Below are 15,050 nucleotides of genomic sequence, written 5' to 3'. Positions count from 1 at the left end.
AGCTTGGCCATATATGCCCTTTTTTCAACATCCCATTTACCCATGTCATAATCTCCTCTTGTTGGCAAGCACTAACCCAATACACCGACCGATTAGAGAGGAATTGTCTGGAACAAGATCTATGCGATGATCTTCAGGTATCAGCCATGTAGCTGATACCTTCCAAGAAACACATGCTCCACCAACAAGAGCAACTCAAGTTCCATGACAAGCTCATTCAAGAGGAGATCACAAAGCATAACTTTTACACCCTTCTCTCTGAAAGCTGCACCTGCATGTATTTGCGGACCCATTTTGGTATGTTTTAATCCCAAAGAGGCTTGCCATCTCTACAGAGCTGAAGTTGTCTATAGAATAAGAAGATGCAGGTTGATCCTTGAGCTGTCCCCATGTCTTACATATCACCCTATCCTTGCCTGCGCGTGCTGCATGACCGGTGTTCCCTTGCACATCAGAAACTACATTAACACGGGGCTTGTCATTATGCTGTTTTCCCCTCCCTTCTTGCCCATCTTGTTGCTTACCCTTTGTTGGACACTTGGCAGCCACACAATCCTTTCCGCACACAAGAAGGATTTCTTCTCTTTCTCATAGATCTCCCTTTGTCACTCGTTAACCTGTTTTTGAACTTTTTGGGTGGTGGCCTCCTTCTAAAGTCATTTTCAGCCCTCCTTGTGCCCTTAAATCCTTGTGAGGTGATGTCGTCCTTGCTTTGCATGTTTGGGGCAGCCTTGTCCTTGCCTTTGTGCATGAATCATAGAAGCGGGAAACCCCCGAAAACGCCCCTCCAGTGCATTTCGGTAGCAACCAAAACATGTTCCGCTTCCGAAACGTTTCGGGATATCCGAAACGGCTAGGAAACACTTGGGGAAATGTTTCGGTCAACACCGAAACGTCTGGGGAAACGTTTTGGTCATGTCAAGCTAAAATAACATGCATTTAGGCTTTCCCCACATCCATTTTGTATAGCTTTGGGCTCAGAATATAGATATCAGCAATATGGTGGATTGAAAAATCCACAAAGACGTGCGGTACTGTAGCCCAACTTATGGGCAAATTGAGTGGCCGAGCCATGCATGTGACTTGGGGGGCAGTTGCTTGGCTCTCCCAGTCCGGTCCGCAACTTTTTTATGAGGGCAGTGGTACAGATTCTGTTTTTTTCATTCGTAGAGGTATTGCTCAGCATGGTCTATTGCAGGATGTTCCTCACTCTGATTATACACCCCCTAGACAGAGGATTGGCACCAGTTGGGAGAATATTGCCAGTATTACAGCATGGCAAATCTAGAGAGCTAGATGCACGGAGGCTATTGAGGGTGTCCAGATTTTTGGGTCTCAGTGCATTAGTACTATATGGGGTGATATCATCCACACTCTTATGGCTACGTGGGCTCGCATTCAGGGGCCCTCTCCTTCTACGCAGGCGAAGCGTGTGATATTTATGCGGGAATGGGACCATGGCATCTTCTTTTCCTTTAGTACCACAGGTCTTACATGGCATCATGATGCTCCTCAGTGGTTGAAATCACCTTACATATTGGGGTGATTCTATTCTCTTCCGGCTTATAGCTGTGATTGTTGTATGTTTTTCTCATACTTAATAGAAGTCTCTTTCTGGAAAAAATAAAATAAAATAAAATCCACAAAGACATCCGTCCAAAGACTCACTCTCTCCTGCATACTAATCCTCTCCCCCATCACTATGGTTTAAACGACTTCCCCACCCTCACCCCCCCTTCTTTCCCCTTTGCTGCTGACATGGCGTTTCTGTTTTCCTCCCCTTGGAAAATTTGTTTTGTTTTCATTTCCTAGTTTCCCACAACTCTGGAGATTGGCATGAATGCATCCATTCTAGAATTTAAACATTTCACATGCAAGCTCTCAATTTTCAAAGCTAAGTTTCTGAGTTGTAAAGTTTTATTTGGGTAAACCTCTTAACCCTTGTTAGATGATGGGTCATAAGAACAACTCAAACTTCTGTTTCTTCTCTTCCTCTTCAGTATGCATGAATGGAATAACCTTGAGGTACACATTCCAAAACTTGGAGAATGTGACCAATTCTCCCTCTTTTTGAGAGAGTCAATCCCACTCCTTGTGGATGGTCTTCTCAAAATTTGTCGTCAAAAGTTGCTCATAAAACTTAACTTTAAATTCAGCCTATGACGTGATTGCAAGCAGTTTTCTTCACTATGAGCTATCTGAAATTGTGAAATGAATGACAAAGCTTTATTTGAGTCCAACTCACCATGATAACTCTCGAACTTGATGGCTTTTTGTCTTAACTTGAACCCCTTGGCACACTTTGTATTGATGAGTATCCTCCTCTTTCTCCTTTCTTATCTTCACATGCATTTCATGAACTTAAGGTTTCCATCTTCATCGAAGGTCACTACATCATTTGCAGTCAAGTAGGAAAGAGTCAATTCCTTTGGCTTTGTTGCTAGCTCTTCTGCATGTTCTTGGAAGACAAACTTCTCCAAAGAGGCTTTCTTCTTGGATTACATCACACGTTGCACGTCAAGATCTTCTTGTGCAGTCTACAATAGCTTGTTCTCCTCTTCAAGAGCAGCAAGTCTTTGCCATAATGTCTTGGTTTCGGTAGTGGGGTCTTGATCTTGATCAATTTCCTTGCCTTTGAGTAGACAAAGAGCTTGGTCTCCAAGGGTGGAAAGGCTGGCCATCAAAGGAGCATCTTCGAACACAGCAAGCCTCGCCTCCGTAGAAACAGAGAAACACGTTTTGAACCTAGAAGTGTGGGAAATGTTTCTAAAAACCTGAGAAACCTCTGAAAAAAATGGCCCAACGTTTTCAGAATTACGTTGTACTTGAAATTCAGTTGTAAACATTTTCATTGTACATAATACAAACAGTAGCTTTAGGGCTATTTGTGTGTCCTTGCGATTGAGTTCTGCTGCACTCTTCTCTCTCTCTATTCTGGGGAACCCCATCATATGGGCACAAGTACTCTACACACACTCACCTTGGATTAGCTTATACTAGACCTTTTTCCTGTACGAATATTTTCTAACACAGAGTGGGTTTAATTCACTTGCCTAGATACGCAGATATTCATTTGTCTCATGCAGTGAGGAGATCTTTGGGGCAGATCTTGGGCGTTGAGTTTTTGGCATGAGTCTTAGCAAGAATCTTTATTCATGCTGTATGCAATCACCTGCTTCATCCTGGACCAGCAGCATGATCATCCCAATCAATCAAGGAGTTTAAAAATATGGAGCCGCTAATGAGGCACACTTGATGGATTTGGCTGAGTACAGGAATCAGGCAGGCCAGCTAGATTTTACACCAAGGAACATCATCTTACAGGCCATGCATAGAGGGCTGAGCTCTACTTTTGCCAGGGCTCAAACACCCGTTAGCATATCTAACTGGTAGAGTGAGGCAGGGGGAGGTGGATACGAGCATGCCACTAGTCAAAGCAGGTGGACATATGTGTGTGTTGCTAGTCAAAGATGCATGATGAAGGACACTTAGCAAAGATTTACACATAATTAGTAGAGTGAGACAGGGGGAGGTGGATACGAGTGTGTTACTAGTCAATGCTGCATGATGAAGAACACTTAGTAAAGATATACACAGTATTGGTGTCAAACGTGGTTGTTGTATTGTCAAATCCCCGTAGGATCTCCTCGTAGAACGCTCCTGGTACAAGACTCGAAACTTGCAAACAAACCAAGCAAACGTGAAGGGGGTGCATGCCTGACTCACCTCCCAACCTTTACAGCCATGGGCAAGCCCACAAGTCTTGGCTATCCCCACCGAGCCACGAGCTGAGCTAACTAGATGGACGTACCGACCAATCTCTACCTCGTGATGTCCCATACCGCCACGAAGCTACCCTCGCAAGTCTCGAGACTGTTGCCGGCCTCGGCTGCATAAAGCAGGTGCACGTTTGCACTAGATCCAAGCTCCTGACCATAGAGCTCTCACAAAGACACACGAGACTCTATGAACTAATGACTAACCTTGGCCACCCTTTTATAGGCTCTTGGACGGTCATCGGGCGTCCACACTTGGACGCCCGCCCGTCCATACTTGGGTGCCCGCCCGTTTGTCTATCCCTAACTCAACTCGCCAATCAGCTTGCCTAGCTCCAAGCTTCCCCAAACCTCGAAGCTAGTCTTGTGTGCATGTAGCATACGGTAGATTATACTCCCCTTCCTCTAAGAGCACACTCATGAGCTCACTAAAAAGCCAGGGTAATCCCTCTGAAGGGTAGTCAATGTCTCCCATGTAGTGTCCTCCTCAACACGATCCTTCTACTTGATCTTGTAGTCCGTGATAAGTATATTACGCAATCTTCTTTCACAAAATCCAAGAATCTTTTTTGGTTCGTGTGGAATAAATGTCCACCACAACCCAAATAAAATAGTGGCCTTGACGTGTTCTTGGCAATCCGGTAATAAAATCCATGAAAATACTTTCCCATTTATTACCTTGGATTCGCAAAGGATGCAACAACCCAGCCTGTCTAAAGCGTTCAGCTTTATTTGCTTGACAAACTTGACACTTGAGAAGATAATCTTCTACATACCCTTTCATCTTTGGCCAATAAAAAGTATGTTTCACTAACGATAATGTCCTGTGTACCCCAGGGTGTCTAGCAGAAGGGGTGTCGTGACACTCCTTAAGAATCTTGGATCTAATGTCTGAGATTTGTGGTACACAAATTTTGTCATTACGAAATAGTAAACCATTCCAAATCATCCACTGACCTCCTGCAGCCTGAATGGTAGGCTGCTCAGTCATTGAGTCTTGGTCAATCAATGAGCTCCGGTCCTGGATCTTCTGTCAAAATAGGCCAAAATAACTATCAGTCCTGCAAAACCCTCTCAATGACTGAAACAAGTCAGTAGAAATCTCGGTGAACGACAAAGTATTCACCTCTCTAATTTGACTAAGCGTATCTGCAACACTAATCATGGACCCCTTTCGGTAACGAATCTCAAAATCAAAATCTTGCATTAATTCAGTCCATCGAGCTTTCCTTCCTCTCAAATCATCTGCATCACACACATACTTGATTGACTGATGATCAGTCAATACCACAAACTTGGAGCCATATAAATAATGTCTCCAAACCTTGAGAGCGTGAACGACAGCATAAAGCTCCTTCTCAAGGGTTGGCCAACGAAGTTGAGTGTCGTCTAGCTTTTTACTTTCGAAAGCAACAGGTCTACCATCTTGAAACAGAGCAGTCCCAATTGCATAGTCACTGGCATCAGTTTCAAGAACATAAGGCCGACTAGGATCGGGTAATGCGAAGATAGGTGCTTCCTTGACTTTATCTTTCAAAAGGCTGAAGGCCATATCCAGATCCTTATTCTAAGTGATAAGCTGATTCGACTTACGTCCACGACCTTTCAACAAGTCGGTCATTGGTAGCGTGAGGTGAGAGTACTCCTGCACAGATTTTCGAAGAAAAACAACAAAACCAAGAAAAGAACGAAGTTGTTTCACTGTCTGCGGTATAGGCTAGGCCAGAACTTTCTGAACTCGGTCATAGTCAATGCTCAATCTATCTCTAGTGATCTTTTGTCCCAAGTAAATGATGTCTGTTATGAAAAACTCACAATTACTTAATTTAGCATATAGTCGATTCTGTCTTAAAATAGTTAAGACAATCGTGAGGTGTCTAACGTGATCCTCAAGAGTACGACTATATATCAAAATATCATCCCGGAACACAACCACAAATTTGCCTAAATGCTCACGAAAAAGATCGTTCATCATTTGCTGGAAAGTGGCTGGAGCATTGGTTAACCCAAAAGGTAATACGAGAAACTGGTAATGGCCATACGTAGTCCGAAAGGCGGTTCTTTCGACATGCCTTTCATGAATACGTATCTGGTGATAGTCAGTACGTAAATCTATCTTCGTGAAATATTTCGCTCCGGCTAACCGATCAATCAAGTCATCTGATCTAGGGAGAGGATAACGGTTCTTAATTGTCAGCTTGTTCAATCTCTTGTAATCTATACACATTCTCTAGGTGTTGTCCTTCTTTCGCCTAAGCAACAAAGGTGCATCCCAAGGTGATTTACTTGGACGGATGTGACCCATCCTCAAATAATCTTCGAGTTGTTTGGCCAACTCATCTTCCTCAGATTGGCTCATCTTGTAAGGTGGAATACTAACAGGGTGAGCACCAGGGACTAGGTCAATACGATGATCTACTGCCCTTTCAGGTGGTAAGCTTGATTTCAATTCCTTAGGAAATACATCTTGAAACAAATCAAGTATCTTCTTTAATTCTTTGCTTTCAAACACACTTAATTCATTAACATCCATAGAAGGTATGAGAAATGAAGAAAGTGGAATCAAGACACAGTGGAAAGCAGTATAGAAAGAAGAATCCATTATATTACCAAAATCAACTGTATGTACAAGAGGTCCCTGAGAGAGATGTATACAATCACCTAAGACACTATACTGGGTGTTCCTATGTTCAAAAGAAAAAGTATACCAATCTATCTAGACTTGAAGAGTCTTAAACCACTTAATCCCTAATAACAAGTCTACATGCTCTAGATGCATAATATAGCATTTCAAAGTATCTTCGTAGTCCTGAATCCGGATCAGTAGCGTCTCCACCTTTCGATCCGATACTTGCCGACCCGCAGGTGACGTACCTCATAGGTATGATCGCTGGGTGTTGTGTCGAGACCCAATTTCTGCACAAGTTTGTAATTAACAAAATTGTGTGAGCTGCTAGGGTCTAGAAGAATGTGGATTCTATGGCCATTCACTTCTTCATAAACTTGGAGAAGATCATGTAAGCCAAAAACTTTAGAGTTAAACAGACAATCAGAACATGAACTAGGGCGAGAAAGTACAGTAACTGACGTACCTATCAAAGACAACTGGTTAGCTGTCTTTGGCTTGGGTTCTGTGTTGGTCTTTGCACCCTTTTGCTTTGGGCACTCGTTACGCATATGTCCTTTTTCTTCGCAGATGAAGCAACGTCCCTCCTTCTTGGGCTTCAAAGCCTGAAGGAGACGTTTTTTCTTTGCTGGGGTTCGAAGTAGAATTCTTCGAAGGTTGGTCCGAAGACTTTCCTTCTGTCGTGCTAGCCATCGGTGTAGAGAAGTTCGTTTTGTGCTTGTTTCCTTGCTCGGTCTTGGGTTTAGACTTGGAAGAGACCGTTGTATCATCATAGATACGAGCGGAATGAATGGCCTCGTCCAAAGTTTTGCATTTGTTGTTTTTAACCTGTAAACGGTACGAGTCGGGTAAACCGGCTACGAAGAAACCCAAAAGAATGGTGGAATCCATCTTCGTAGCTTTCATCTGCAAGTCCCTAAATATTTGGAGATAGACCTTATAAGTGAGGTTTTGTGAGGTCATGGTTAAAGTAGCAAACCGGGCAACAATATCATAGTCATCCTCTTTCTTGAGGAATTCTTTCTTGAAGACTTCGTCGAACTCTGCCCAAGTCGTTGGTTTAGGGTTGAGTTCTTTCCACCAAAGCAAAGCTTTGTCTGAGAGGAAACTTGCTGCTACTGCTTTTGCTCGCCCCCAAACTGTTCCGGAGTAATATTGGGGCCTAAAGTAGATGCCAAAGTATCCATACCCGAAAGAGTAGATAGGGTAGTGGTCAACAAAGAGATGGAATTCTGTAAAGCCTGCATATGTGCGGCGATTTGTGCTTGACGTTCCGAGGAAGAAGCTTTGAGAGCAACTTTAAACTCTTGGAAACTGATTTTGAAACAAAATCGTCGAAAAGATCGCTATCGGTGGCTTCCGTAGCTTGCAGGTCTTCACGTTCGGGGACGGGTTCCATCTCTGATTCTAGGGTCGATATCTTGAAGAGGGCAAGGCGAGAGAAAAGATTTATCTTGCACAAGAAAGAGTGCTAGAGAACTTGAGAGCTTGAGAGATGTGTGGTAAGAAGCCCACTTAAGGGGAATTTATAGGCTTCCTCAAAAGCTTACTTAGCTTTTGCTTTTGTGTTTTTTTTTTGGTAATGTATATATATATATATATATATTCTGTTTTTCTTTATAAAAAAAAAACATTTTACAAAGCAATACGTGGGTTTTTTAAACCCTCTTTCTGAAGTGTGGGTTTAGTAAAACCCTTAGGCGCATATGAAAACACCGAAAGCAGATGTGATTTTTTCAAAAAATAAAAGCTAAAAAAAACCACTCATCGATTGTGCTTTTTGCTATTTTCTCTGCGCCGTCTTGCTAGTTGGTCGCCTGCCTGCCAGCCACCCGTACACCCGCTTGCCCAGCGGCAATTGGTCACTGTGCACGTAGCATACATGTACCCGCTTGCCCACGCATACGCTTGGCCACTTGCGTATACGCTTGGGGTTCTGCGCCTGCCTGCGCACCAGCGCCTGCTTGCGCTTGCACACGTACCTGGCCGGCCCGCACGTACAGATGACCACCTGCCCTAACTGCGTGTACAAGCTTCTTCGCACTTAAGACTGCGCAACCACCTAGGCACCTCTTCTCTCTCCCTCTTATGGCACTGGATGGAGTTAGACATAGATCTGCATAGCATGCTTGTACTACCCCTTCAGCATATAGAGATGCGTCTTGCCTTAGCACTCCATCCACATCCCCACCCCCCTTATATTGTTTGTATATGGGCTCCACCGATCCATGATGATTCACAGTTGTATCCAGACACATGCACACTTTTTCTTTTGTTTCTTTTCTTCCGATGACCGGAAGAACACAGTTGCATTATTTTTTGTCTCATAGGCCGACTTTGGCCTCTCGTAGACATTAATATATCTTTCTTTCTTTCTTTCTTTCTCTCGAACTGTTCACACAGTTGCAAAAAACACATCCAGCCCTTCTTCTTTGCAAAGCAAACAACCCATACAAGACCAAATCTTCATCACGGGTTCCTACGATGCGAAAGCAAAATGCTGAATTTGAAAAAACAGCAATCTTCACGAACTCGTACCTTTTCTTAGACCTGATCTTCTCTACCTACCAACTTGCTCGTTCTCGAGGCTTGCTCTCATAGAAATCCCCATAGGATCTCCTCGTAGAACGCTCTTGGTACAAGACTCGAAACCTTCAAACAAACCAAGCAAACATGAAGGGGGTGCAAGCCTGACTCACCTCCCAACCTTGACAGCCGTGGGCAAGCCCACAAGTCTTGGCTGTCCCCACCGAGCCACGAGCTGAGCTAACTAGATGGACGTACCGACCAATCTCTACCTCGTGACGTCCCATACCGCCAGGAAGCTACCCTCGCAGGCGTCGAGACTGCTACTGGCCTCGGCTGCATACAGCAGGTGCACGTTTGCACTAGATTCAGGCTCTTGACCATAAAGCTCTCACAAAGACACGTGAGACTTTATGAACTAATGAACAACCTTGGCCACCCTTTTATAGGCTCTTGGCCGGTCATCGGGCATCCACACTTGGTCACCCGCCCGTCCATACTTGGGTGCCTGCCCGTTAGTCTATCCCTAACTCAGCTCGCCAATCAGCCTGCCTAGCTCCTAGCTTCCCCAAACCTCGAAGCTAGTCTTGTGTGCGTGTAGCACACGGTAGATACACACTGTGCACATGACATGTATTCCCCCTTTTCGCATAGATATGGTGGTTGGTTGCGTCCCCTTTACTCATATATAGGGCCAAGATTCACAGTTGCAGATATATTAGTCTTGATACTATCCCAAGCACATGATGATAGTCTCTCACACTTTTGAGAGGGATTGCAAGGCCACCTACATGCATCAATTGATTTCTAAAAGGAGAGGCATTTATTTTTGAAATAAAGGTTATTTGATGAAAAACCATTTATTGTCATTTTATCTTAAGAGAAAGCATCATGAGTTGAAATCTTGATCGTTATCTTATTTACAGAAATCCAGGGATGAATTCTGATTGGCTTGGAAATTCAGTAATGGCGATCTTGGCAGCAATTGTGGTTTGCCTTTTTCTAGTGTATCTTCTTCCGTATGCACATCGTTCAGGTGAGTGGGTTGAAGCTGAGAAGTCTTACTTATGTTTTGTAAGCATGACATATAAGATATGCATCCATATTTACAACTACAAGATGGAATATAACTGCTCCGTTTGAATTAAACATCCAGCAATGTGTGTATTGTATAGGTGGGTTAAAGTGGATTTTTTGGGGATTGCTGTTTGTTTTCCTTATGGCATTGTCGATGGTTTTCTTTGAAGTGCTCCCGCCTTTTACCGAACACTTTGGTCGGGCTGTAAATGTGAGTAGCTTTCGCAAAGACTTGATTTTCAAAGTTTCTTGTATGGTGATGGCATTTTTTTCCTCCTTTAAAGAAGCAGCTTTATATATTAATAGTTGTATTTACCAGTTTGGGGTGGTTATATTTTTCTTGGCTGAGAACAGATGGTGATTACATTTTCAGGAGTCTGTGTTTTTCAATGAATTTGTTGATATCATGGCATTTATCAAGATTTTTAGCATGAGCGCTTCACAGATTTTGAGATCAGAGGCAACTAGTTCCATTAGGCCACCCATGTGGCACCATCGGAGGTGTCCATCTGAGATGTTCATGTGAACCAATCCAATGATGCCATGTCACACCTTGGGCTGCCATATTGGTGCTCAAAATTAGTGCAAACTTCCCTTGAGCATGAGTTTTTATCTAAGATGATGGCTAAACTCCATGGGTATTTACCTCAATGGCCATGGAGAGTGCCGGCTTCAAGACAACTAATATCGTTGCATATTTAGGAGTTCATTAACGAGGTCTCTAGAGGTTCATTGAATGGCCTTTATTATATTGATTTATCTGTAGACATACCAAATTTACATATTGAGGCTTGATATATCCTGGCCAACCATGAGATTGTGAGGAAGTACTAAGGTCATGTGCTTTAGGATCCTCCTCAATCTTTGCTTCCTCACTAAATTGATGACAAGATATTGTTGATTGGAATCCCCAATCACTTTCCACTTAAGCTGTAGTCATTTTCAAGATAAAGGAATAATCTGAGACCGATTGAGCTGGAGCTCCCCCCTACACCTGTCGCCCTCCCTCCTGTGCATCCCCTGCGCACCGTGCGCCCCCCTGCCTCCCACTCTTTCCCCTTGCCATTGCATGCCCTTCTGCCTACCATCTCCTGTGCCCTTCCTGCCTCCTTCAGGCCCCTGCTGCCTCGCCCCCTACCCGCCTGTCGGCACTCGTCTTCCGACCATCGACCTTCTCCTTAGCTGCCTTCCTCATGCGCACCTCCGTCCTTCCCCCCTTCCCCCTTCTTGGGGGCCCTCTTCGCGTGCCACCTCTTCATCCGTCGCCCGTCTGCCAGCCCCCCTTCGTCCCCCCTTTTTTCCTTCTTTTTTTTTGCCTCCCCACCCTTCCCCTGTCCCCCAGCACCTTATTCTTGAGCACTATCCTCTCCCGTCCCTCCCTCTTCAAGTTCCAGTGTTAGGGTCGCAGTTCTATCAGCGAATGTCGGCTTACTCTGGTCTTCACCCCCGCAAGAGTACTCCATGGAAGCTGCTCCATCATCCCTAACCACGGCCGTTGCCCCTTGCGTATTCTCTGAAGAAGATCTCCAGCTCTTGGCCATAGTTGTCAGGTACGATACTGTACGGTTCGTACGATACGATACCGTACGGGAAAATACGGTATGATATAATATTTTTTCTTATCGTACAATAAAATACGATGTTTTAAAAAAATACTTATAAACTTAGGTATTTTCAAGTCCAGAAATAGAGTATTTTAGAAAGGAGGGAAGCATCATAGTACAGAGGAAGCTCAAACAGCCATAGATAAGCAAAAAAAAGAACATTACCTCCCAAAAGAAAAAAAAAATTCGGGGAAAAAAAATTTCTAGAATTTTTTTTTTCTGAAAAATCCGTACGAGCAGGTACGGTATCGTACCGTACGATAAAGGCGACGTACACCGTACAGAAACAACCCTGCTCTTGGCATCGACAGTATCCTCCCTCGTGGGCTTTTGATTGGTTTCAAGCTCATGGACAGTTGCATAGCATGTGGTTATATTCGGGATTTGCTCCAGGCAGCCCTCGTTGGCATGCCCAGAAAAATCACCAATATTCATTTTCTTGGGCATGGCTACACCCAAGTATAGTTTGACTCTCTTGCAATGGTGGCTGACAGGGTGCTTTAGCAGAGTCCCATCATGGTAAACACAGCTAATGCGTTTTTCGCTTGATGGCATCTTTGACACCGCATCCGACCCTCTTGCAGGATTGACTGGCTTCCCCGTCACAGTTTGCTTCCTAGGCCTCTTAAAGAAGTATATCCCTCTCTTGCAATCAATTAATTGATTGATTGGACAGGTCTTGGAATCTCCCAGACTACCGCCTCCATGGTGCTCTCCCGCAGGTCATCACGTTGTCTTCATTCTGCAGCCTGTGTACTATTTAGGTCTCCCTGGGCAGTGCTTCAGTTGTAGACAGATGGGACACCTGGCGGACACCTGCTAGCCAGAGCCTGCCCTCCACGTCAGGTCCTTAGTGGTCTCCCTTTAGACCCTGCTCCAAGTCCCCCCCGATAGGAGAGGAACAGCCCAGCGGCAAGCCCCACGCCTCTCTTCAGCTAGATGGACAGCTGCCTGGCCAGGTAGACCCGGCGTTCCACCACCAGCTTCTCCAACGATAGGCCCACTACATAGAGGACATGAGCTGCCAGCAGCCAGCCTAGGTCTCGTCAGCACGAATGGGTGACGGTGATGTGTCGGGGGAGACCTGCCTCTAGCTCGTCCGAACACACCACTGTGAGTAGGGAACAACCACCTAGCACCACAACCCGAGCAAAACACCAAATTAAAGCACCAGTCCACTCAACTGATGTCTTTTGTCCTCCAACTGACACAAGCGAATACTTGAGCACTCTCCAAACTCTTCATACTAACCCAACTGATTTCTGCAATTTTCCTCCCAGGTTAGCTCTGACCTCCCACAGCTTTGATCTTCACTTACAAACCTTCAGCTGACCACCAGCTGACCAAAAACACTCCCAGCTAACACAGGCGGATCAGCTGCTGACTGCGGACTGAATTAGACAGCTGCTGCTGACCCCAGATAGAATTATGTCTGCCAAGCTTCCTCAAGGTTCCTCCAATACCAACAAACTTCAAATACTTCAGAACCCCACATAACCTATCAGCTCTCCCCTGCTGATTGGAATCTGTCCTATCTTCCTGAGGTGACTCAGATCTGACTGCTGTTGACTGATTGAAAATCTGACAGTCTGACTGAATCCCTATATCAATTCCTTTCAACCCAAAAGGACCAAATCTACCCTTGTAAATCCTCAACTGACTCCTATTGATATTCAGCTGACCTTGGTGACACCCTTCTGACTTGACACAGTCCTCAGCTGATCTAAACCAGCATCCAGTCCCCAACCTATCCGACTTTCTTTCGACAAGTACTTCAACAACATCAGCTGACTAATCCAGACACGCAACTGATCACCAGTTGACTCAGTCAGATATTGCTGACTCCAAATGAAAGCTTTCAGAGCATAGACAACTCATCAATCAAAAACCATAAAAAACCCTCTTGCATATAGATGATAAAGAGCTTGTCTCAACAACCTTGAGACATGGGGTTCAAACTGAAAGAGAGAGCGTCAAGAACAAGGGGAATCCACCACAGGAAAATCCCGGCAAAACTCTTAAAATCTTTTCCTTCAATTTCCACAAGAACTAGCAACAAAGGGCTGTGCAGCCACACTCTGTAGGCCTCCACCACGAACACAACAAAAAGCAATTCAACAAAGCCTTGGATCCACCCAAGTTCTAACAGAGATGCAACTCTCCGAGATCTTAGGGCACCAACCTCCTACAAGATCCGCTGTCACCCCTTGCACTCTCTACTCTGACTAGATCAAAACTGCTCAATCAAATCCCGCGTCGCCTTCTTCCCAAAACCAGAATGATCACAAACAAGCTTCCACAGAGCTCTCTTAGAATTCCCCTGGCTTTCTCACAACTCTCAACAACCATTATCTCCTAATGTCCTAAACATACCCGATCATCTTATTTGAGTTCCGGGGTTTAGGGTAGGCACATCTATTGGGCTCGAAGGTTTTGACACAAAAAAACCTATCAATGGGAGCCAGAGGGCCAAGTTTGTGGGACTCCCGAGGCAATGGCACCTACTGGTAACTGTTATGAGCATTTACCCCAAGACCAGAATCGTGATGGAGAGGTGACATAACCCACCCCGCATGAAGTTTAGGATCCCTTTATCCAAATGCCACGCCATGAGGTTGTTGACAAACCCCCCCCCCCCCCCCCCCCCACCCCGCCCCGGCCAAAACTCCCTTCGCCCTCTGCAATGCTTGATCCTTCCCGCGAAGGCAGCCCGGCTCTCTACGCCGCCTGATTCACAAGTTCTCTGATCCAGTGGATATGAAGATTGCAGCTTCCGCAGTGGCTGCCCTGCCACCTGAGTCTTCCTCCCCCACCCCCGCGTGCGGCGCGCGACGACTTAGTGATATGATCACATTGCTGACCCCTAGCACACAAGGAGCTAGGAGGGTTAGGGCACCGGAACCAGGAGGGATGCCTCGCCTCCTCGAATCTGGAGGTGGTCTTGTTTGTCTTTCTACATGTGTTAGTTGGCCGCCCTATCATTACCTCTACTGTGATGGATGGAGCCCCCAGTATGCATACTGCAGGGTGAGAGTAGTGTGTGTCTTCCTGGAAGGCTGGATCAGGTTGGGCCGCAAAGAGATAGGAGCTACGACTCCCCCTCCAAACCGTCCCCAAAGACCATTGTGCTGAGGGTGCACCGAGCAGGTCTCATTCCCCATCGTCAGCTATGGGGTGGTGGGCTGGACACTCTCGAGAGGGTCAAGTACTCCGCCTAGGAGGAGTTGGTTCTCACCATGAGGGATCGTTGGCACCTACTAGAGTTGATACAGGATGCATGGCCCTAAAAGCGCTCACATTGACAGATTTTATGTGGATAAGTGGGTTGCAGCCAGGGGGCGGGGGGCATGATTGGCATCATAGCAGGCCCCATGCTATCACATCATGCTCCCATCCTCCTTCACTTAGAGGACCCCTGGAGGCCAGAGACAACAATAAAGT

General features: G+C 45.3%; 1 protein-coding gene across 1 annotated transcript in view; it reads left to right on the top strand.

The window, feature by feature from the left end:
- LOC147612883 (Zn-dependent exopeptidases superfamily protein) overlaps positions 1–15,050 on the top strand; it is a 112,501-nt gene that overhangs the window by 52,221 nt on the left and 45,230 nt on the right. The window contains exons 10-11 of the mRNA XM_086782152.1: positions 9,855–9,964; positions 10,104–10,216. Coding sequence (XP_086638278.1) covers positions 9,855–9,964; positions 10,104–10,216 — 223 coding nt within the window. The remainder of the gene's footprint in view (positions 1–9,854; positions 9,965–10,103; positions 10,217–15,050) is intronic.

The sequence above is a fragment of the Cibotium barometz genome, chromosome 44 (genome assembly GCF_041138505.1).
Source record: "Cibotium barometz isolate CiBa-2024 chromosome 44, ASM4113850v1, whole genome shotgun sequence".
NCBI lineage: Eukaryota > Viridiplantae > Streptophyta > Polypodiopsida > Cyatheales > Cibotiaceae > Cibotium > Cibotium barometz.
The sequence above is the reverse complement of the archived record's forward strand: the minus strand, read 5'-3'. Positions and strand labels throughout refer to the sequence as shown.